This window comes from Myotis daubentonii, chromosome 4, assembly GCF_963259705.1.
Source record: "Myotis daubentonii chromosome 4, mMyoDau2.1, whole genome shotgun sequence".
In the NCBI taxonomy this organism is placed as follows: domain Eukaryota; kingdom Metazoa; phylum Chordata; class Mammalia; order Chiroptera; family Vespertilionidae; genus Myotis; species Myotis daubentonii.
Window position 1 is genome coordinate 92,013,701 of NC_081843.1, and position 23,369 is coordinate 92,037,069.

The following is a 23,369-nucleotide window of genomic DNA, read 5'->3' on the forward strand; positions in this document are numbered from 1 at the left end:
CTTGACCAGAAATCGAACCTGTGACCTTTCGGCACACAGCCGATGCTCTAACCATTGAGCTTTGCTGGTCGGGCTTCTCTTTCATTCTTAGTAACTGCCATTAAAAAGAAGGATGACTATGTATGGTGCTACCTGGGTATTAGAAATACTGGGCGAACACTTTGTAAAGTATATGATTGTCTCACCACTATGCTGTACACCTGATTCCAATACAAAATAATACTGAATGTACAAAAAAAAGATGAGTCTTAGATTAGCCACAATTTAACCAAAATATTCTTTTGCTGGTATTTTTTATTCTCATAAAGTTAGCATTAACCCAATATGTAAACTTCAGTTCAAATTAGGTGGTTCGATTGTATTCCATGATTAAATAAAATATTAAGCAGCACCAGAAATAAAAGAACTGAAGGCTGGGGCTGGGGCTGTGTGTGTGTCTCAGCTCTGGCACAAAATCAGAGAAAAGGCACATGAACTTCAGCTGGGAAAATTTATACTTCAAAGACTGCAGAATGATATCAAAATAAAAGAGATTATCATTAAAGGTTTCTCTTTTGCCTCAGAATTCAAGTCACTGCTGGCAAACAAAGTCAGTTGTACAGCTGATTCAGTTAAGATGCCAGCACCAATTCACCAGAGCGCTTTCTTGCGTCTTTCTGTTTGGTTTTTATAATCAGAAAATTTTACAGAGTCAGGAAACAAAGGAGGAAAGGAGTAAAAAAAAAAAAAAAAATTGTATTCTTTCTTTTCTCTGGGAAGAAGAGCTCTGACAGAAACAAAAACAAAACCCCACAGACACAAAAATACAGCACTTTTGCCTCATAGGTAAAATTGGGAAAAATATGTTATTCCTAGAAAAATTAAAAATGTTCCAGCTTCTAAAAAGCATGTATTTCTTTTTCACCACTTAAAAAATATTCATTCACACTTCCCAAGAACACAAATAAAAGTGACCTACTTTAACAAAAAACACAGTTTTCTACCCAGAAATGCCTTTGGAAAGGGCCAATTTTTTACTTCAATATAAAATTATTTACCATTTCATAGTCTGGCACATCCATCCGTTTTTTCAAACTCTGCACAAGTGGAACTAGTGATTCCATTCTGGAAAATAGCCACAGCTCAATTAAACATCACATCACCTCAACCAAAATTACAGTAGCCAGTGATACATTACCCTTAAAATTCACCACTAATACTATGGTTCTTGGGAAATGAAAGATAACGCTGTTCAAATGTCATCTTAAAAATGTTCCCTGCTGTTTCCTTACCTAAAAAGCTTACAGATTGTGTTCAGGATTGAAAATTAGCACTTGAGAAACCGAGCTCTTTTCCTTTTCTTTAAAAATGCAAGTTCTACTGTGACTTTAGAAGTCACTTTGATCAGCAAGAAAAGTAAGTGCCTTTAGCACACAGTGTTGAAAAAAGCTTGAACTGATGTTAAAGTGCCGGGTTACTATTTACTGATGTGATTATGCATAAGTAATACACAGCAAAGGAAGGTATCTCTCCCTCATCATTTAGCCAAATAATTCCTCTCCCCAGAGATAACTGCTTTTCTAGTTTCCTCCTTATTCTTCCAGAGACCTGCTGAATTATCTCTCTCTATATAAAAGCCTAAGTGACCATTACGACTGAACGACCAGATCGACCAGTCACTATGACGCGCACTGACCACCAGGGGGCAGACGCTCAACGCAGTAGCTGCCCCCTGGTGGTCAGTGCACTCCCACAGCCTGCCTCCCGCGGCCCCTCCCCCCTGCTTGGCCAACCTCCTGGGGTCCCTCCCCACGGCTGGCTGGCTGCTCCCCACCCCATAGGCCTTGATCGCAGGCCAGGCTGAGGGATCCCACCCATGCACGAGTTTGTGCACCGGGCCTCTAGTTTTCAATAACTGTTACATAACAAATCTTAGTGGCTCGAACTACTATGATTCTAACTATATTTTGTTGCTACCTTATGACAGATTTCTCACATTTACACGTGGAGAATAGTCTGTTTGTGGGAGATCAATTTAAAAATAACCTGGTTCTGGTCTTCTATGCTCATGGGCACACAAAGTTTGTATCTGACAGTTTTATTTTAGTTACCTGGTCTTGTGAGTTTATATAACTTAAGGAATTATTTTAGAGAACGGTAGCTATAATATTTATGTCACTTACTATTCTTTAAAACTAGTATTAATACTAAAGGCATTCTTCACTCTGCCCCCAAATAAACAGATGATCACTTTAAAAGAACTTTTGTCTCCCTATTTTCAGGTTGACACTGAGAGAATTAGCCAAATAAATGACCCAATGACAATCTCAGCTCTCAAATCTTGCTCCTTGATGCTATGGGCAGCTTGAAAACAAACTCTTCTACTCATAGTTGGGCTATCCTTAAAAAGAGGCACATTTTCACATTATAATTTACTAGTCTAGTAACTTTTTTTAATTTTACTTAGAACAGGGACTGTCTTACTCATCTTTAATCTTCCATGAAACCCACCACATCTTGTATATAATAGGGGCAGCTGCTGCACAATGACTAAAAGCACACCCACTTGCTATGTGATTTGGGATGACTTAACCTCTGTGCCTTAGTTTCCTCATCTATAAAACAGAAATGATAATAATGAAGCTGTAAGATTGTTATAAGCAATAAATAAGATAATGCAAGGAAAACCTTAGAATTATACTGGACACACAGAAAATAATAAATGCTAACTAGTAAATTTGTGTTGAAATTTAATACTAATTTTTAAAAGGAATTTAGTAAATCTAGCCATCTATCTAGGACTGAAATATAGTAGAGTTGGAGAAAAAAATGCCTGAAGGTCTTACCCAGGGTTTGAAGCCCATTTCTGTACAGTTTCTTCATCATCACAATCACACAAATCAGCAAAAGTAGCTTCTAAATCTTCTAGTTGGTGAATTCGAGTATCAACACAATCTACCAAATCTTCCTTTAAATGCACAGAAAAGCCGAGATTATAGTTATTCTTTCAAAAACAAGTAAAGGAGGGTGGGGGAAGTGGAAGTGGGCAAAGGGGGGTACACGGGAACAGAGACTTGATTTTAGGTGGTGAGTGTACAATGCACTATGCGGATGCTGTTTTATTGGGTTGTACACTTGAAACTTGTATGGTTTTATTAACCAATGTCACCCCAATAAACTTAATTTAAAAATAAATAATTTAAAAAATACCCTATATTGTAAAACAAAAAAAAAATCGCAATTCATTTAATTAAAACATGATTTTCAAGTACAAATCATAAACTTCCCCATTAAACACACACACAAAGATTTTGGACAGTTGAGAGCCCTCTAATAAACTGTTAAGATATTATTAAATATGTGACAAATAGATAAGCCCCAAAGAAATAAATGGAGGATACCTCTGTCAGGTTGGTGCCAGGCTTTTTAAATTGGTAGAGCTCTTGTAAGATTTTGTATTCCTCCTAAAAATAACACAAAAAAATCGATATACTAGAAAAAAAATTATTTTTTTCAATGATATGCTTTAAGTGAAAAATGGCTGTGATACAAGAACATCCTACATAATCATTAAAAAAATCTATCTGGGAAAATCAGGCAAAATGTACAATTCAGATTTCATTGTAAATATTATAATTTCTTCAGAGTTTACTCTATCCTTCTGGGCATGACAAGTAGAGGTCTATGATTATTTAGATAAATCACAATGGCTTCTGATATGTATACAGAATAAGGATTGTAAAGTACAGCAGCATCATTATAAATCAAAAACTGAACCTAGAAAAAAGACAGTTAATTTGAATCTCCCCAAAATAGATCTGGAACAACTTTCTGAACACAAAGGCAAGCAGATATACATGCCCATAAAATGCAGCCTTGAATGCTCATTTGGACCATGAACTCATCTGTTTCCCAAATACATAATTCTATTTTAGATCAGTGCATACTGGTATTGTCTGGTGATTTGCATTTAAGATCTGCTGAGGTATCCTAAGGATCACAGGACTCAAAAATTAATTATAACAAGTACATGTGTAATTAGGCACCTTATTGTTTCCTGAAAAATTTGTCACACAGGGTTTTATAGACATAAAGTATCTCTGGGCTCGGCCAGCCTGGCTCAGTGGTTGAGCATTGACCTATGAACCAGCCTGGATGAGGGGACGATGGCTGTTTGCAGCTGGTCACACCCCCTTCAGAGTGGGGGTCCCCACTGGGGTGCCTGGCCAGTCTGGGTGAGGGGCTGAGGGTCGTTTTCAGGCTGGTGGGTGACTGAAGCTCCCAAACTCTCCTTTTTTTCTTTCTTTTTTTATTCTGGGATTTATTTACCTTCTATGGCTGTCACTGGAGCTGAGAGCCGGCTTTAGCTCTGAGGCTCGGCTCCAGCTCTGAGACCTTGGCTGCTGAAAGCAGGAATCTAGCTTTTGTTTGGGTTCTATAATTTTAACACTGTTGCGGTCCTGCTCGCTCCAGCTCTGACGGCTGAAAGCACGTTTCTGGGGTTTGTTTAGCATCTATAATTGCAACATAGTTGCTTAGAGTGCAAGCTCAGAGGCCGGCAGCGGCAGCGGGGAACCTTGGCTTCCTCCATCACTGGAGCAAGCAAGCCTCCTGTTTGCTTCAGCTGCCTGGCTGCCAGCCGCCATCTTGGCTGGCAGTTAATTTGCATATCTTGCTGATTAGCCAATGGGAAGGGTAGCGAAGTTATGGTTAATTACCATGTTTCTCTATTATTAGATAGGATATATATCTACATTAATACAAAAGATGCAAATTGACCATACCTTCACAGCGCCTACTAGCCAATCAGGAGTGACTATGCAAATCAACCCCAAAAAGATGGCAGGTTAATTTGCATTTGCAGGTGCCGAGTGGCTGGGGGCAGGATGCAGGTGTTCTGCACCGCCCCAGCTGCTCCGGGCTTCTGGGCAGCGTGGGAAGGCAGAAAGGCGGCTTCGGCAGGAGCGAAGGCGGTGCTGGTAACCAGGGGAAGGAAGGCTCATTCTTGCACAAATCTTTGTGCATCGGGCCCTTAGTATATACATATATATAAATCATCTCTGGGAAGATACCATAAAAAACTGGCCATTGTATTTGTTTCAAGCTAAGAATCTGAGGGTATGGGAATGGGTAAGAGACTGACATTCTTTAATGTGCACACTTTCTTCTATTATATCACTTTTGTTTTTCAACCATCCATGCACACATCACCCCAATTACTAGTAATAGATGCAAAATAATAAATACTATCTAGAGCAGGGGTCTGTTTTTGTACGGCCTTCAAGTTATGGATGGTATATATAATTACAAAGGCTCTGAAAGAGCAACAAGGAAGAATATGTGACAGAGGCCATATGATGACCCCAATACAGTCATTACTATCTGGCTGTTTGCAGAAAGTTTGCTGATCCCTGATCTACAGAAATGCCATATAATTCTCAAGATCTACATTTTAAAAATGTTTACCTGAGTGAACATTTCTTTGAAGGGATTCTTGACTGAAAAAAAATCTAAGTCAATATCTAAAACAAATGCATCCCCTTTCTTCAAAATTTCCAGAATTTCTCCAGAGCTGACTGTAGTCTGGCATTCCTGGCTCTCAGAAGAACGTGAACATGAAGGCTCCAGGCTGGTGTGGACCCTTCTCTGGGTCCCTGTGTCCTTTTCCAATCCTTCTGAACAAGAGGCACAGTTAGTAGAGGCAGTGTGTTCTGTGTCTTCCCGTGCTAGCTTTGGTTTCTTAGCAGAAGACACTGCATCGTTTTCCTCTTGATTGTTACAGAGTTTATATGGCTTTACCATAATTACATCCAATTGTAAAGGTTTTTGGTTCTCTAGCTGGTCTTCAGTTACATAAAGACCATCACTTAGGAAGTAGTGATCTGTACTTGTTACCCTGGATCAGAGGAAAAAACTATTTTAAAGATGAATAGATAAATTAACTGATATTTCATATAGCATTTCCATGGCATTGCAGATCTATAAGAAAGGACATATTAGACAAAACCTGAGAGCTGTCTTTAATATTTGCACTTCCTATTCTTCTGTAGAAATAGCATTCCCCAAGTTTTTAACTGGGCACACAACTGCCCAGTCACATTTGACTAAGTTCTCGCCTTGCTCTCCCGCCCCACCTACTGGCATATGACATGGAAGTGGCAAGCCCACTTGGAATATGAGGACAAAGGCAACATTCTAGAGATAATGGAGCAAAAAGATAGAAGGAACTGGGGTTACCTAAACGACAGAACTGCCATCTGGGCCCTGGACTGAATGCAGTAAACTAATCTGAGAAAGGAAAATGATGCTGTCCAAGCCGGTGCCTTGGCTTTCTCTCAGACCAGTTGAAACTCTATCTCCCCCTCCTCAAAAAAGAAAATCACTTAAGAGAAAAATTACACATCTGTAAATAATTCTTATAATAGAAGCTCCCTCTGATGTATTTCAAAGCTTCGTTTAACTTGATATAATCATAATATCTACACTAATAAAAGAGAAATATGCAAATTGACTGCACCTTTGTGACGCCCACCAGCCAATCAGGAGTGAGTATGCAAATTAACCCAACAAAATGGAGGGCAAATTAACCCAATAAAGACGGAGAGTTAATTTGCATACACAGACACCGAGTGGCTGGGATGCTTGTGTCATTGCCATGGCGATGACACAGGCGTTCTGCACCACCCCAGCCGCTCCAGGCCTCTGGGCAGCGTGGGAAGGCGGAAAGGCGGCTCCGGGCCGGAGCGAAGGCAGTGCTGGCAGCCAGGGGAAGGAAGGCCCATTCTTAAACGAATCTTCATGCTTTGGGCCTCTAGTTTTAATATAAACAGCAACTTAAAAAAATCTTGTACACATGCAGCACATATTTCACAAGTTGCAGATTTCTGATTTTAGACACATTGGCATGATTTTACCTTTCCAACTACATTATGCCTTGGTAAGTGTTATGAACAGTGAATGCAGGCTCTATCCAACTAAAATAATGGTTAATAATTACTCCCACCCACTCTACTCCAACATAAACAGCCTTAAATTGAAAAAGACATAATTGTCCCAAAAAAGATTAATGATGCAATAAAGCTAATGTCCAGGCTTATTAAAAATTGTATCATCCTAAAAGACAAAGGCTTAACCTAAATTTGTATTCTTCTTTAATACTTTAATAATGGATATTTTACTTTGTTAGTATCAGTACAAACATACACATTTCAGACTGTATACCTACATGTATGGGAATTTCTTTCATAAATTTTTACTTGTAGGATTAAGATCATGAGATAATCAAAATCTTCCTAATATTGTTATTACACTGAGTTTCAAATGTCTATTTCAGATTGCTCAAAATTATTTGATTTTGCAGAAATCCGTTATAGGTTAAAGCAGGCCTACTCAATGAAGTATTGATAAAAACCCTACCACTCTTTCACATATGCTGGAATTATATATAATATTTATTATATGAGGAACCCTATTTATTTAGTATTATATCCTCAATAAATACAATTTCATATATACAAAATTAAGTTATTTGTGTAATTGATAATAATATATAACAAAAGTGAGTTGTATCACGAAGGTAAGTCAGAAGTAAAAACTATCATTTTCAGTGAGAAAGATTTCATTTTCCATGTATGACCATTTAATCCCACTATCCTCCAGGTTATAGAAAGTTATAGTTCCACTACTTAAAACATTCATCTCATCACAAGAGAATTAAGAAGATACACAAAACATTGATTATATAGCTTTATAACAAAAATAGTTGCACATGTAAACTGACAGAGTATTCTGTAATTTAATTTAGATTATCTAAAGCTGATCATGTTAATAAAATTAAAACACCAAATCTACTTTATAGCCATTAGATAAAAAAAAAAAAAAGGGAGCCCAGTGGTTCAGCATTGACCTATGAACCAGGAGGTCACCGTTCTATTCCTGGTAAGGGCACATGCCCAGGTTGCAGGCTCGATTCCTAGTAGGGGGCATGCAGCCAGCAGCCGATCAATGATTCTCTCTCATCATTGATGTTTCTCTCTCTCCCTCTCCCTTCCTCTGAAATCAAAAATAAAAAAATTAAAAGATAAAATTGAGATAATTCTGCTTTTTCACTACTAATTGCTCCATTCAGCAGATCATAGTTATATTGGAAGAAAATAGTAAATGTATCATTAAATATTTAAATCTAAAAAGTACTTCAATGATTTAATGGAGTTAGTCAACAATGGAGCTAAAATTCTAGATGATGAAGATCATGTTATTCAAAAACAAACTTGGCACCCTGGCCTGGTGACTCAGTTAGATGGAGTGTCGTCCCATACACCAAAACGTTGAAGGTTCGATCCTGGTATTCCCAGTTGGGGCCCGTGAAAGGCAACTGATAGATGTTTTTCTCTTACATCAATGTTTGTCTTTCTCTCTCTCCCTTCCTATTTTTTTCTAAAAATCAACAAAAAAACAGCCACCAAACATATCCTCGGGTGAGGACTGGAAAAAACACACAACAAAAATCTTGACCCGTAACAAAATATAGATGGTGTGTGAAGAAGGTCAAGAGACTTGAAAACCTGTTCCTGGTGTTTGAGAGGTCTTTTTGGAAGAGCTGAGGCTAAATCTGACTCTCTACATATGTTGAGATACTTATAAATTATTGCAGGAATCCAACATAAGATAGAAGCATTCAACCTTTCATATTCATAAATATGAAGAAATTACCTGATTGTTGTGGTAGAAGTGTCTTTGCCTACTAAAAAGTGATGTGTACCCTCTCTGATTTGCTGAGCCCATGTGGGATGAAGCCATATTACATTGGAAAAATGGCCAGCATAAACTGCAGGCATAATCCAGTTCTCAATACTTAATTCTCTGGAAGAGAAGCAGAGAGAAAGAATGAAAACTATTAGTGAGTGATTTTTTTCCAAATGTAATTTCATTCACAATAATATTTTAAGACAGTAGGTCTCAAAGCATGGTTTGAGGGACCCTTGGGAGGTGCCTGAGGCCTTTCTTGTGACCACTAGTTAAAAACAGTTTTCCTAAAACACTAAGGCATTATTTCGTTTTTTTATGGTATTGACATTTGCACAGGTGGTGCAAAGCAATGGTGGGTTGATGTCCTAAGATTAATCAAGGTAATAGAACCAAACTCTACTAGTAGTCATTGTATTCTTCACTACCATGCACTAACGCTCTCCCCACCCCATCAAAGTCAGTTTCAGGTAAGAATGTCCTTCATGATTATAACTTGATCTTAAGTATACATTTTAAAATGTGGCTTATATCTATTTTTATATCACAAAATGAGAAGTGCACGGAAAGTACTTCTGCTATATACTTTGAAGTAAGTGGTTGTCTCAAGGAAAAGCACTTTTGATTCAATTGCAGGCTAAATACCAAACTGATTAATAAACCATGGTTATTCAGACTTGAATCTGAATTGTTGGATTCTACAGTCTAGCTAAGCTTTAGGAAACTAACACTTATCAAATGTCAATATAATATTAAAGAATATTCACAATGATCTGAAAAGGCTATGAAAATTATCTTCCTGAATCTTTTTCATATACTTCCACCAAAACAACATATGGCAACAGACTGGATGCAGAAGCAGATATGAGAATCCATCTGCTTTCTATAAAGGCAAATATAAAAGAGATTTACAAAAATTTAAACAGTATTGCTCTTACTAGATTTTTTTTTTTTGCTTTAGAAAATACATTTGTTTTTTTTCCATAAAATTTTTGATGCTAACGTATAGAGCAGTGATGGCGAACCTTTTGAGCTCGGTGTGTCAGCATTTTGAAAAACCCTAACTTAACTCTGGTGCTGTCACAGGTAGAAATTTTTAGTATTTGCAACCATAGTAAAACAAAGACTTATATTTTTGATATTTATTTTATATATTTAAATGCCATTTAACAAAGAAAAATCAACCAAAAAAAATGAGTTTGCGTGTCACCTCTGACATGCGTGTCACAGGTTCGCCATCACTGGTATAGAGGGCTATTGTTATTTTGAAATTAATATTTTATATACATCTCAGTTTTAATTTCAAGTATGGTAAATATCAATAGATATAACCCACATTAAAGAAAACGCTCAATGATTTTTAAGAGTATAGGAATCCTGAGACTAAAAAGTTTAACAACTATTATTCTATGACTAACTGTACAGTCTGCATCCCTGTTTCATAATTCTTTTCAATTTCTAAGACATAGAACCTCTAAATATAAAAGAGTAAGGACAATGGCAGAGCTACCATGTTTCTTTAGAGACTAGTGCTCTGAATTGGGGTTTTGGAAAAAGTGAAATATAGTAGGGTAAAATTAAATCACACAAGTATCTATCTTTTAATTTTATAAATCAGAAAAATTACTGCTATGTAACTTTTTATATTGTACAAATAGGCTACATTCTACCAAATATGCACTTAAAGAGGCAGGGACAGAATTTCAGGGAACTTTCTTACAGAAGAGAAACTAACAAGTAACTATTTAGAGATACATTAGGTATGATCCTTCATGAAGAATAGAGTTACCATTTCACTTTCATCTCAATGATTCTATATAACTGAAAATCAGCAGGATTTGTGACCTGAAAGTAACAAATTGGGAGGTTGAAAAAACTCAATACTGGAAGACAAGATATACAAATTAAATTATTGCACATTTTCTTGTGCCTCAGTTTTAAAATGGAGAGGAAGGGAGAATTGGCTCAAATAACTTACCAAGTGTCTTCTTTTTCTAAAATTCTGTATTTTATAGCAGAATCTGGCAAACACTGGCTGAGCCACCTGTCTTTGTAAATAAAGTTTTACAGGAACAAAACCACAGCCATTTGTTTACATACTGTCTAGAGCTGCTTTCACACTAGGAGGGCAGGGATAAGCAGTTGCAACAGAGACCATATGGCCAGCAAGCCTAAAATATCTACTACCTGGCTCTTTAAGAAAAAGTCTGTCAACACTAGCTCTAAATAAAATATAAAAGGCAAACAAAGCAAACTTATAAGCTTAACAAAATCTATTTCCCTTAACTGCTTATTATCTACTGCAAATGGTATTTCAAGCACATAAACAATCATTAACAAAACTATATATTACCCAAAAAGAGTTTCCTTATCAAACACGGTGTCAGCTGGCATATTCACAGGAATAAGGAGATCTGGATGTGAATCAAAATGCACAAAACTTATATTACTGTCAGGAAGATGTTTTGAGCCAATGGCGCGGTATATGAACGGCAGAACCTGTGAAAGACGCATGCACACATTCAGAATTGGCACTGACATCACGAGCATACCCTCATCTGCAGACTGCAAAACGTTAAATGTAACTGCACGTAATCTGAAGCACACTAAGTTGTTAGCAAGCAGGAAAATACATGTCGGAAAAGGTGCTCTTTGTAGATGATTTAGATAATGATCTCAAGCTTTATTTTTTCCCTCACAACTTCCAACTTGCACCTCCAAAGGCTCTAATGGGCATCTCTGCTGTCATCTTGCTGCCACAACAAACTTAACAGACAATGTGAAGACACAAAGGATGAAGGCTCAGAAAACACCTGCTAGTTCATACATGTTCTGGCACTAAAGATGTGTTCATGCTACTCTGGGTCTCAGGGCCCTTTCCATACTTTAGGAGGTGCAGTTGGGCTAGGCAAGTGGCCCCTTGAGTGTGGCTCTTCCACAAAATACCGACTTCTGCGCATGGGCCACAGAGTTTCAATTGCACTGTACGTGCGCGCCCACAGGTGATATTTTGTGGAAGAGCCACACTCAAGAGGCCAAAGAGCCGCATGTGGCTCGCGAGCCGCAGTTTGCTGACCATGGGGCTAGGTGGTCTATAGGGCTTGGTCCTGATACAGTCTGTATATCTGTAGGTTTAAGACTGAATTTGACTAAGCAAAGAAAAAACCCCTCATAGACACTGACAAAGGGAAAAGGGAATGGAAGCTAGAAGAGGGTTAAGGTGGGATAAAGGACTTGGAGTGGTGAACACACAATACAATATACAGATGAATTAGAACTGTACACCTGAAACCTATATAATTTTATTAACCAACTGGAGGCTTGGTGCACGAAATTCGTGCAGGCGGGGGGGGGGGGGTGTCCCTCAGCCCTGCCTGCACCCTCTCCAATCCGGGACCCCTTGGGGGATGTCTGATTGCCGGTTTAAACCAGCAGTCAGATATCGCAATCTGGGTCCGCTAGCTCTTAACCACTCACCTGCCTGCCTGCCTGATCGCCCCTAACGGCTCTCCCCTGCCGGCCTGATCACCCCTAACCACCTCTGCCTCGGTGGACAACAAAGCTTTGTCCTGAAGGATGGTGGACCTGGTCTAATTAGCATATAACCATTTTATTAGTATAGTGAGGCCTTGACTTACGAGTGTCCCAACTAATGAGTTTTTTGAGATACCAGCTGTCTCTCCGCCAATTTTTTGCATTGAGTTGATAATTTGAGTTAACGAGCTCCTTAAGGAGCTCAGTCTCGAAGGAATTAAACTCGTAGGTCAAGGCCCCACTGTATATATATCACTCCAATGAACTGAATTAAGAAATACCCCACAATGAGTTATGAGAGGGAGAGAGAGAGAGAGAGAAAGAGGGAAGGGAGGGAAGGGGAGGAAGGGAGGGAGAGAGAGAGAGAGAGAGAGAGAGAGAGAGAGAGAGGGTGAAGGGAGGGAAGGAAGGGGAGGAAGGGAGGGAAGGAGGGAGGGAGGGAGAGAGGGAGAGAGGGAGAGAGGGAGAGAGGGAGAGAGGGAGAGAGAGGGAGAGAGAGAGAGAGAGGGAGAGAGAGAGAGGGAGAGAGAGAGAGAGAGAGAGAGAGAGAGAGAGAGAGAGAGAGAGACTGAATTTGAAGGCACCGCCTAACCCACACTTGCTCTTTCTCTCGGGTCCACACACACAGTGTGTGTCCAGGTCCTGAGAAGCCAAACTTCCTTCCTCTCCTAACTTTCTCCACCCATAAATCCGGGATCACCTTTTCCTCTTTCATATCCAGAGAATTCTCAAAGTTTATTAATGCTACTTAAAAAAAAAAAGTTTCAGATCCATGGACCTCCTTTGTAGGCTTCCAGAATTTGCATTCAGGCCCTGTTTTAGCAACTCGTAATATATAGAAACTATCTTTAGTGTTTAGAAACGCGGACACCGTGCTAAAAAATGTACGTGCACGCTGTGCACACAGTAACACTAACGGCTCCAAGAAGGCTACGGTGACTGTCCCCGTCTCACAGATGACAGTGCGCATCCTTAACAAAACGCCTCCCACCCACACAGCAGGACTGTGCTGGCGACCAGACAGCAGGAAGCCCGCGCTAAGGTGCAGGTAAAGGTAGAGATTCCGGGCTCTGCGGTCAGACTGCCCAGGGTTCGAATCCCGGCACCACCAGTGGTTGGCTGCGGGGTTTTGGGGCAAAGCGTGCGAGTTGCCCGCGGCCGACTAAGTGCCCCAGAAACTCCGGCGGCTACTCTTCCAAGGTCCTGGGGTTCTCCCCACCGCAAGGCAACCGGTGCCGGTACCACATTCCGGTTCTGTCCGGCCTCCCAGGCCCAGGCTCCGCCGCGCCCGCTCACCTCCTGGTGATCCTCCACCACCCACACCGGGAGCTCGGGGTAGCGCCGAACGCGAGGGCCTTCTCCCGCCGCGTCGCTCATGTTTCCGCGCTCGGCTGCGTCCCGGGAGCCCGAGGACCCGCAGAAGCCGTAGAGGCAGCCCTACCACCCTCCCCGGGCGCACAGCGCGCTCACCCGGTTGCGGTTCCGGATTGGAGGACGCGAAGGGCAGAGGGCGGGCGCCCGAGGGCCCCATGAGGGCGATTGGCTTAGATGCCCAGCGCTGTCGTTGACGCGCCAATCACGGCGCGCGAGGCGCGGCGGCGAGTCCCGCTGTGTCCCGCCCGAGGTCCTGCTTTTTCTCGGGTTTGCTTTTTCATTCCCTCCGTTTCCTGTTCCGGAGGCGCTGGCGGCGCCGTGGTCTCGGCGGCTGCAGCTTAAGGCTGGCTCTACTCTGTCGGCGACCTCACGGCCCGGGAGCCTTTTTGCAGGTAAAAGGACCACCCTGCGGGGGTTCGAAGAGGGAGCGTTGGCGAGTGTCTGGATTTTCATGGGGCTGGAGGCCTGGGCTGCGGCCAGACGCGCCTGAAAGTTAAGCTCGGACAGCCCCTCTTCAGATCTGCAGCGCAGGGCAAGAAGGCGACCCGAGGCCCGGGTCCCCTAAGTACAAAGGAGTGACAGATCAGAGCTTTCATTCATTGCTGGGGCGCGTGCGCTGGTCCCCGCCTGGGGTCGTCCGCGTGTCGCCGGGGAGGTGGACCGTGAGCCAGCCCATCCTGGCCGGGTTGGGGTTCACAGTCTGGCGGGAGATGCAAACAGGGAAACACGCAATGCAGCCGGAGGAAGGTGATGGGCCTGCGGATTCATCTGGGGGGAAAAGAGGACGTCTTCATAAAAGCGTAGTCACATTTTGCAACTCTTTCTACATAGACCGATGTTCTGCACGTGTTAACTCTTCAAAACAGCTCTCTCACTTTCCCTGCTTCCAAACACCAACCTGGAATAGGCAGACGCAGAAAATGATTGCTTTTCCACTTGTAGCAGATTCCTTGACTTTTGAATTAAAGTTTGCATCCATAACACAGCCTGACTATACCTTTAGGAGGTCAGTTGCATAGTCAGTGTTTTCAGATGTTCTATCTGTAGGAGCATCCCGGAGGATCGCATAGTGAATGTTCAGCTGTTGCACAGTGAACGAGCTTGTTAGTGATTCTGGCTGTTGCCCATTCTAGGTCCGTGAGCACGTTCCTTGTGTTCCCCCAGGGCCTAGACCCAGTGCATACCTCTTGTGTTTATTGCATTGTGTTATTTTTATTTAAAAATGTGTTTGTATGTGGGTTCTGAGCTCCTTTAGGATTGCAGGCTGTGTCTTACTCATCTTTGTGTTCAGCACACAACCTGCGACAGTGCCCCACACGTATTGGCTCATTCAGTGTTGTATGAATCAGTGGAAAGGTTTTTGTCTGGTTTTGATAATGCAGATCTGTTGTGAATATATGTGAAAGGGAAATGCACAGTAGCAACATAGAGACATAATACTATTGGTGAGACAGTAAACCTTTATTCATCACCTACTGTGTGCAGGATGCTCTGCCAGGGGCTGTGAAGGATCCAGAAATAACTATGAATCAACCCATGTCCTCAAGGAGCTAATAATCTAGTGGAGAAGTTAGACATGTGCACACATGACTATACTATGAGGCAGTCTCTGGTAAGTGCTATAAAAGAGGTAAGTACAGACTAAGAGGGAAATCTGCAGGGAATGAGATGACTTCTTAAGGGAACCAGGGAAGGCTTCACAAAAGAGGTGACATTTGGGGTAGGTGGGTAGAATTCAGTGGGCAAATTCATAGGGTGGTAGATTTCAGAAGAGCAACAGCAAAGAACAATCTGGGGGATATGGTAGAATTTGGTATTTTAGGCAACGGGGAAAATCTGGAGTGATAGGTTATCTTCATGGGGAAGATAACTGAGATTAAGCCTGGAAGGAGTTGGGTTCAGATTGTGGAGGGCCTTAAATAGCAAGCATGGAGTTTGAATTTGATTCTGTTGGCAGCGAGTAGCCCGTAGTGGCAAGATCAGCTGTCTAGGCCTTAGATTTATCTTGAGGGTCTTAGTCTGAAAAATAATCATTATTCAGATGTTACTTGGTGCCTGCTATTTATGAATCCCAGTGATTGATATAGCTAAACACCTGAAACTGTTTTCATGAGCCATTTGAAAATCCACCTTAAGCTCATTGGTATTTAGTTAAAAAGACTTTAGGGAGGTGCTTCCACATTGAAACTTTTTGCATTTAATATTTATTTGAGATTTTTATACATTTTTTTGAAGTTTAAGGATTTGGAAAGTCATTCACTTTCATACCATTCTTCTGTGGGAAGAGTGGAGAATGAAAATCAAGGATAACATCTCTACAGGATTATAGTTATGTTTGAATTTGAATGCTGGTCTCATTGTGAAAGATACTAGAGTATGGAGAGGGGGAGGAGAAATAGTTATTCTCCCCCAATCTTTTAACAAATTAGAAATGGAGCCCTAACCGGTTTTGCTCAGTGGATAGAACGTTGGCCTGTGGACTGAAGGGTCCCAGGTTCGATTCTGGTCAAGGGCATATACCTTGGTTGCGGACACATCTCCATTAAGGGGTGTGGAGGAGACAGCTGATCAATGTTTCTCTCTCATTGATGTTTCTAACTCTCTATCCCTCTCCCTTCCTCTCTGTAAAAAATCAATAAAATATATTTAAAAAAATAGAGATGGAATATGCCCAAAATTCCAGTCTTTTTTAGTTACTGATGGTTTTGAGTCAGCAAGACAAGTATTAAAGACATCTTAAAAGTTAGTTGTAAACTTTAATTCGGTTCAGCATCCTCTTAATTTTGTTAGTATGCTAAATGCATTGGAAAATTCAAAATTAGTGTTAAAATAATTGCAGAAACATTTTCTAGCATTATCAGTGTAGGAAACTTTTTTGCGTCTCTCCTATTCTTTCTGTCCTTTAGAGCTCATAGTCTCTGTGGGAGATGTGACTCTGACCCAGACAGCACCTCATGATGCAAGGCAATACATGGTGAGTGGTGTGATGGGGTTGGCAGTGGTTTTGGGAGAACAGAGAGGAGAGAGCACTGTGCTGGGTCATAGACTGGGAGAATTCAGGTATGTGACATGAGGAGGAAATGTGTTCATTTGGGCCATGTACATGGCTAGGAACTCAGCCCATAGCCATTAATGAGACAACCCAGAGCCGCAGTGATGGAACTCACAGTTCTCAGGTGCAGGCAGACATTAAGGATGGAATTCAGTAATTGGTTGGTGGATTGTAATTCTTGTAGGACCTGCTAAGAAGAAGCACAGAGTGTGTGAGAGCAGGAAACCTAACAGGCCTTCAGGGTGTTGATAGTGATAGTAGAAGGTCCTGCAAGGGTGTTATTGTAGCAGCCAGGCCTGAGACAATGGTGTGAAGTGGATGGACTCAAGTATTTACACAGCAAAAATGATAGGAATTTTAAGGTATTTAGTTAAAAGGGGTAAAGAAGGCAAAATCATTTTCTGGTGTATGACTTTAAGATCAATATGTATCTGGTATTTTCACCATAAACCTTCATTTTTGTGGGTGACTAATTGGCTGTAAGGAAATTTTGCTGTCAAAACGATAATAACGTATGAAAGAAGGACATGATGAAACATGATAAAATGAATAACAAAATGAAAAAGACTTTATTGTGAATACATTTAAAAAGTGTATAGATTCATGGAAATATACAAATAACTGATTTGGTTTTGTACTTAAGCATTTGTCTTCATTCTATGGGAAATGTGGGTTCAACTCTGCCCTCAAAGAGGGTCCTCAGCCTGTCTTTCTCCTCCCGTTGTAGTGTGTTTCAAAATAAGAAATGAATGCTTGGGGCAAATCATTGCCATCTGGAAGAAATGCTAGCTGTTTTAAGACCATCACCATGAAGTGTTGTGTATTGGTTTCAGATCCTCTTGTTTATGGCCTAAGTAAAGTTGTTTTGATCTAAAGGTGACTTTGCTTACATTGAGGACACTGTGCTGGGATGTTATTAAAATCCGTTGTCAATAAGCATTTAGCTATTGACGGGCACTGCTGGGGACTCATCGATAGGAGCATATGAAGGAGTGACTAGAGTTGAACCCATATTTTTCGTGGACTGAAGACAAGTGGTTGGTTAGGTACAACCTACAAAGTTAAAATAGCTCTCGATGATCTTGAGACACTTGCTGCTGCCGTGGTCAGGTTTGTGTGACCTACTCTTGACTGGCAGTGATGTTACATTGTGCAGCGGTCCCAGGAAGAGAAGGGCCGTGAGCAAACCGTGTGTAATAGTCCCTGGAGTAATAAACAACCTTTGGAGCAGTCACCTTGCCCGCCAAACCCTGGTTCCGTCACCTGCTAGCTACATGCACCAGCAGCTAGGGGTGTAGGCCAGCCATTAATACCCAGCTCTTAGTTGGAAGGACTGACTCGCCAGAGAACCAACTTGTAGAAAGTATGCTAACTTTGGACGACATGTTATCATTTCTGTGGAAAAGTTGCCTTGAGGCCAATGAACTGTGCAGTGAAAATGTTTGTGGCAGAGATATCTATGGCAGAGATGATAAAGGTGAAAGTACCTAGAACCTGAATGGTATCTGTTGAGATAGGAAGTGCATAGAGACGAGCATGTGGTGGTGTCTTGGAGGGGAAGATCATAAATACCTTTCAGGACATGTTGCGTTGAATCTGCAGAGTCTATGCTGAGTGGGAAAGAAGGTGAAGACAGGAAGATGCTGGTACAGATATAGAAAATGTGGGGTGTGCTGACGGGAGGGCATGGTGAGGTCAAGTATTGGGGGAACTTAAGAAAGGACGTGGTAGCACGTGGTTGAATAGTGGGATGTTGAATTCATCATTTGGAAGTGGAGTGTCTTTAGGGAGTGACATGGCCCAGGGAGTGACCACGCCATGGGTTTGGTGGCTGAGACAGAAGAAGAGAAGTTTACTAGCCATGAGGAGTGTCAGATATTATGGAGAACTCAGTGTTGGTGGGTGGAATATGCCAGTGGCCTAAGGGGCCTGTCAGTTGCTCTTGAAGCTATTCAGGCATTTGTGCAACCCTGTTTCCATAGTAAGGTGTTTTTTTTTTCCCTTTTCTCCTTTTCTTTCCTCCAACAAGTCATAGAATGTCGTTCCACCCAGGACGAGGGTGTCCCCGAGGGCGAGGAGGACATGGAGCCAGACCCTCAGCACCAGCCTTCAGGCCTCAGAATTTAAGGCTGCTTCACCCGCAGCAGCCTCCTGTGCAATATCAATATGAGCCGCCAAGTGCTCCTTCCACCAGCTTCTCAAACTCTCCAGCCCCCAATTTTCTGCCTCCGAGACCGGATTTTGTACCCTTCCCTCCACCCATGCCTCCGTCAGCACAAGGCCCTCTTCCCCCCTGCCCCATCCGGCCCCCCTTCCCCAACCACCAGATGAGGCCCCCCTTCCCCGTACCTCCCTGTTTTCCCCCCATGCCGCCTCCGATGCCCTGTCCTAACAACCCCCCAGTCTCCGGAGCACCTCCTGGGCAGGGCACGTACCCCTACATGATGCCCCCTCCTTCCATGCCCCATCCCCCACCCCCTCCGGTCATGCCCCAGCAGGTCAATTATCAGTACCCTCCTGGGTATTCGCACCACAATTTCCCGCCTCCCAACTTTAATAGCTTCCAGAACAGCCCCAGTTCTTTCCCACCCAGTGCTAATAACAACAGCAGCCCACATTTTAGGCATCTCCCTCCGTACCCACTCCCAAAGGCTCCCAGCGAGAGGAGGTCCCCGGAAAGGCTCAAGCACTATGATGATCACCGGCACCGGGATCACAGTCACGGGCGAGGGGAGAGGCATCGGTCCCTGGACCGGCGGGAGCGAGGCCGAAGTCCCGACAGGAGAAGAGCAGACAGTCGCTACAGATCCGATTATGACCGCGGCAGAACGCCATCTCGCCACCGGAGCTATGAGCGGAGCAGGTAAAACACGTGTTTTTTAATGAACTGAAGAGGCCCATACAGAGGCCATTTCTGCTTATCGGCAAACCAGACCAAAAAGATCCTGCAGTGCATTTCGATGTATGAAAGGAAATAAAGCTTGTTTTGGGCTGTTTTAAAGAGGAAGGAACAACTGACAAGTAAAGAAATTGATGTCAGAAAAAGCCACTTTTGAAAAGCATTCCAAAATTATTAATGTAGATTCCTTTCAGTGGATGTAAGCTGATTACTCTGCATAATACAGTTGACATTTTAATGATGATCCAATGAAAAACCATATTTTTTTTTGCATTATATTTAGTTATGTTCAAAAGCATCATCTCAGAATACGGTACTTGCATTCCTTCGGAATTGATGATCTGCCTATATTACCAATTAAGAATTAAACTAGTTAACGAGCAGAACTTGCTTTCTGATTTTTAGGATAAATGGAAGTTTATTGTACCTTGCTGCCTTCTTGATCTGTTTCTTTATAAAATGAGCTTATATTATCCATTACCAAAGTTAGAGTTTTCAGAATAGCTTTAACCCACTTTTGTTGCACTAAAACAAATTCATACTGAAGAAAATTGTATTTGAAAAATACTGTTCCATTCCAGGTTACATTTCCTTTTTTCAAAAGACCAAATACCTGTATATATAAGAGAATAAGGTTTTCAGCAGGTGTGCTGAAACGGATCCATAGATGGCGTTCTAGAAATGCTCTGAAGTTATATGCAGTATTTTATGTGTATTTTTTTTCTGTAAGTTAATCAGTACCTTACATCAGATTCTCAAGAGGTGGTGTGAGTCTGTTATCCCAAAAGTCTGAGAACTCTTGGTTTAGGTGGAAAAATAAAAACAGACAGGTAATGATTGTATTAATACTTGTACTTTCAGTGAACTCTTTATATTGATAAAGATTTGAGGTTTTCCACTTGTCAAGCTGATAACAGTGCTTCTCCCTCTGTCCCCTGTGGCGTGTTTACCTTGGTTGTCTTGTGGACCTTCTGTGCTGCACACGTTTGAGCTCAGCACACCAGTTCACTTCTCGGTATGGGATTGTAGGGTGCTGGTCTCAGCTCCTGGGCCCTCAGTGCACCTCTCGGTTTCCACATTTTTCTCATGGCTGTCGGTGTGATTCTGATGGAACATTTTGCCAGTAAGTGGTGATGTGTTGTTGCTTTTCCCTGATGCCAGTGGGAGGGTGAAGGGAATGTGTTTCCTGTGGAGATGATGGATTTGAGAGCCGGTCGTCTGTTAAGTCTTTTCAGTGTGAGTTACTATTTCTGGTCAATTTTGTTCTTAATTATTCTGTGATGGACTAGTTAGCAGAGGCCTGGGATAGTGTATTTTATAGGTTGTTTTTTTAAAATTCTTTATTGTTTAAAGTATTGCATATGTTTCCTTTTTCCACCATTGACCTCTCCCTGGCCACTCCCACCCCTCAGTGCATGCCCTCACCCCCTCTACTGTCTGTGTCCATTCGTTATGCTTATATGCATGCATACAGTCCTTTGGTTGATGTCTTACACCCTCCTCTCTCCCTTGCCTTCCCTTCGAGGTTTGATGGTCTGTTTGATGCTTCTCTGTCTCTGGATCTATTTGTTCATCAGTTTATGTTGTTGATTATATTTCATAAATGAGTGAGATCATGTGATATTTATCTTTCTTTGACTGGCTTATTTTGTGTAGCATAATGTTCTCCATGTCCATCCATTGAGAATGTCTATCTGTTGAGAATGGTAAGAGTTCTTTCTTTTTTACGGCAGGGTAGTATTCTATTGTGTAGATGTACCACAGTTTTCTAATCCACTCATCTGCTGATGGGCACTTAGGCTGTTTCCAAATCTTAGATATTGTAAATTGTGCTTCTATGAACATAGGGGTGCATATATCCTTTCTAATTAGTGTTTCTAGTTTCTTGGGATATATTCCTAGAAGTGGGTTCATTGGGTCAAATGGGAGTTCCATTTTTAACTTTTTAAGGAAACTCATACTGTTCTCCACAGTGGCTGCACCAGTCTGCATTCCCACCAGCAGTGCATGAGGGTTCCTTTTTCTCCGCATCCTCACCAGCACTTTTCATTTGTTGATTTGTTGATGATAGCCATTGTAACAGGTGTGAGATGGTACCGCATTGTCTTTTTGATTTGCATCTCTCAGATGATTAGTGACTTTGAGCATGTTTTCATATGTCTCTTGGCCTTCTGTATGTCCCTTTTCCAAAAGTGTCTAATTAGGTCCTTTGCCCATACTTTATCTATACTAATAAAAGGGTAATATGCTAATTAGATTGGGAGACCTTCCAGGAGACCTTCCAGATGTTCTTCTGGACAAAGCCATGTGGAGGGGCTGAGGTAGAGGCAATTAGAGGCCAAGAGGGGAGGGCAGTTGTGGGTGATCAGGTTGGTAGGGGGTGGGGCCGTTGGGGGTAAGCAGACCAGCAGGGGGGCCAGTTGGGGGTAAGCAGGCCATCAATGGGGGTCAGTTGGAGGTGATCAGGACAGCAGGAGGGGGCAGTTTGGAGTGAGCAGGCCAGCAGGGGGGCAGTTGGGGGCGAGCAGTCCAGTGGGGAGAGAGGGTGGGGGCGAGCAGGCCAGCAGGGGGGGCAGTTGGGGGTGAGCAGGCTGGCACGGTGGGCAGTTGGGGGTGATCAAGCTGGCGGGGGGGCATTTGGGGGCAAGCGGGCTGGCGGCAGGGAGCAGTTGGGGGCGAGCAGGCCAGCAGGCAGAGTGGTTAGGGGCAATCAGGCAGGCAGGCAGGTGAGCGGTTAGGAGCCAGCAGTCCCGGATTGTGAGAGGGATGTCCGACTGCTGGTTTAGGCCCGATCCCTGTAAACCGGCAGTAGGACATCCTTCGAGGGGTCCCAGATTGGAGAGGGTGCAGGCCGGGCTGAGGAACTCCCCCTTCTCCGTGCACGAATTTTGTGCACCGGGCCACTAGTAGTTTTATGATACAAATCTAAACTGGAGAGAGTTTGCTTCAGAGTTCAATGTGATTGTTAATAATCCTGTTGCTGTGGAGGCATTTTCCTGCAAACTTCAATATTCTAGGTTGCATTTGTTTTTCTGTTTTGGACTTAAGTTAGATCTGAGTTTTTAGGGCTCTGATGTAAAATCCTAAAATTTTCCATCCAGGCTTAAATTGGAGTCATGTGTTTGAAGAAACTCAGATGTCTTGTAAACTGAGGGGTCTATCAATAAGTGAAATGAAGTGCCAAAAGCATACTGTTATCCTCCATGATCCTAAACCGTAACTCCTTTGCTGTGAAGGACCTGTTTAGGCAGTTAGCTCATCTTTCTAAATGGCTTCATTTGTATTAGAGTTGTTTTGTATGATGTTGTACTTGAGATGTTTGCCCTGGAGCCACCTTGGTGTCACAGTCACATTATAACCGGCTCCCTTTGGGGTTTTCGGCAGGGGATCAGTCATCTGCCTCATATGGGATGCTTCTGTGAAATACATGTGGGGCACGTGAAGTCCCAGGGTAACTTCTGGAAGTATACTGGAGAAAACCAAAGCTTCACACGTTGATGCATTAGGTTGTGCTCAGTTTATGCAAATTCTATAGCCTGTCCTCTGACCACTTCTCCCCTTACTTCTTGGGGTAAGTGAATCTGTCCCTTTTCAAATTCCACTTTCCTTCTTTTTCTCCTCCGAAATGTGGTTGAACAGTAATTACAAGGTTGTTTTAGGCAAACTATTGCTAGAGAAAGTTTGTGAGGAAGTGAATATATGTACTTGTTGGGAAAGGTCAGGGTGGCTGTGGGGAATGGGAAGAGAAACAGCTGCTGACACGGCACACTGACCTTGCTGGGTGCA

At 42.3% G+C, this 23,369-nt stretch overlaps 2 protein-coding genes across 11 annotated transcripts in view; one reads left to right on the top strand and one right to left on the bottom strand.

Annotated features, from left to right (window-relative positions):
- Positions 1 to 13,732, bottom strand: part of C4H5orf22 (chromosome 4 C5orf22 homolog) — a 21,065-nt gene extending 7,333 nt beyond the window's left edge. The window contains exons 1-7 of one of the 3 annotated variants that reach the window (XM_059694726.1): positions 13,555 to 13,732; positions 11,078 to 11,223; positions 8,692 to 8,841; positions 5,446 to 5,875; positions 3,381 to 3,443; positions 2,826 to 2,947; positions 1,038 to 1,104 (exon numbers count right to left, since the gene is read on the bottom strand). In XM_059694726.1, coding sequence (XP_059550709.1) covers positions 1,038 to 1,104; positions 2,826 to 2,947; positions 3,381 to 3,443; positions 5,446 to 5,875; positions 8,692 to 8,841; positions 11,078 to 11,223; positions 13,555 to 13,635 — 1,059 coding nt within the window. In that variant the 5' untranslated portion in view covers positions 13,636 to 13,732. The remainder of the gene's footprint in view (positions 1 to 1,037; positions 1,105 to 2,825; positions 2,948 to 3,380; positions 3,444 to 5,445; positions 5,876 to 8,691; positions 8,842 to 11,077; positions 11,224 to 13,554) is intronic. The other 2 variants (XM_059694727.1, XM_059694728.1) reach the window with 2 other exon arrangements.
- Positions 13,733 to 13,870: 138 nt separating this feature from the next.
- DROSHA (drosha ribonuclease III) overlaps positions 13,871 to 23,369 on the top strand; it is a 107,938-nt gene continuing 98,439 nt past the window's right edge. For 7 of the 8 annotated variants that reach the window (XM_059694729.1, XM_059694730.1, XM_059694732.1 and 4 more), the window contains exons 1-4: positions 13,871 to 14,024; positions 15,118 to 15,244; positions 16,539 to 16,606; positions 18,714 to 19,547. In XM_059694729.1, the coding sequence (XP_059550712.1) occupies positions 16,587 to 16,606; positions 18,714 to 19,547 (854 nt within the window). In that variant the 5' untranslated portion in view covers positions 13,871 to 14,024; positions 15,118 to 15,244; positions 16,539 to 16,586. The remainder of the gene's footprint in view (positions 14,025 to 15,117; positions 15,245 to 16,538; positions 16,607 to 18,713; positions 19,548 to 23,369) is intronic. The other variant, XM_059694731.1, reaches the window with a different exon arrangement.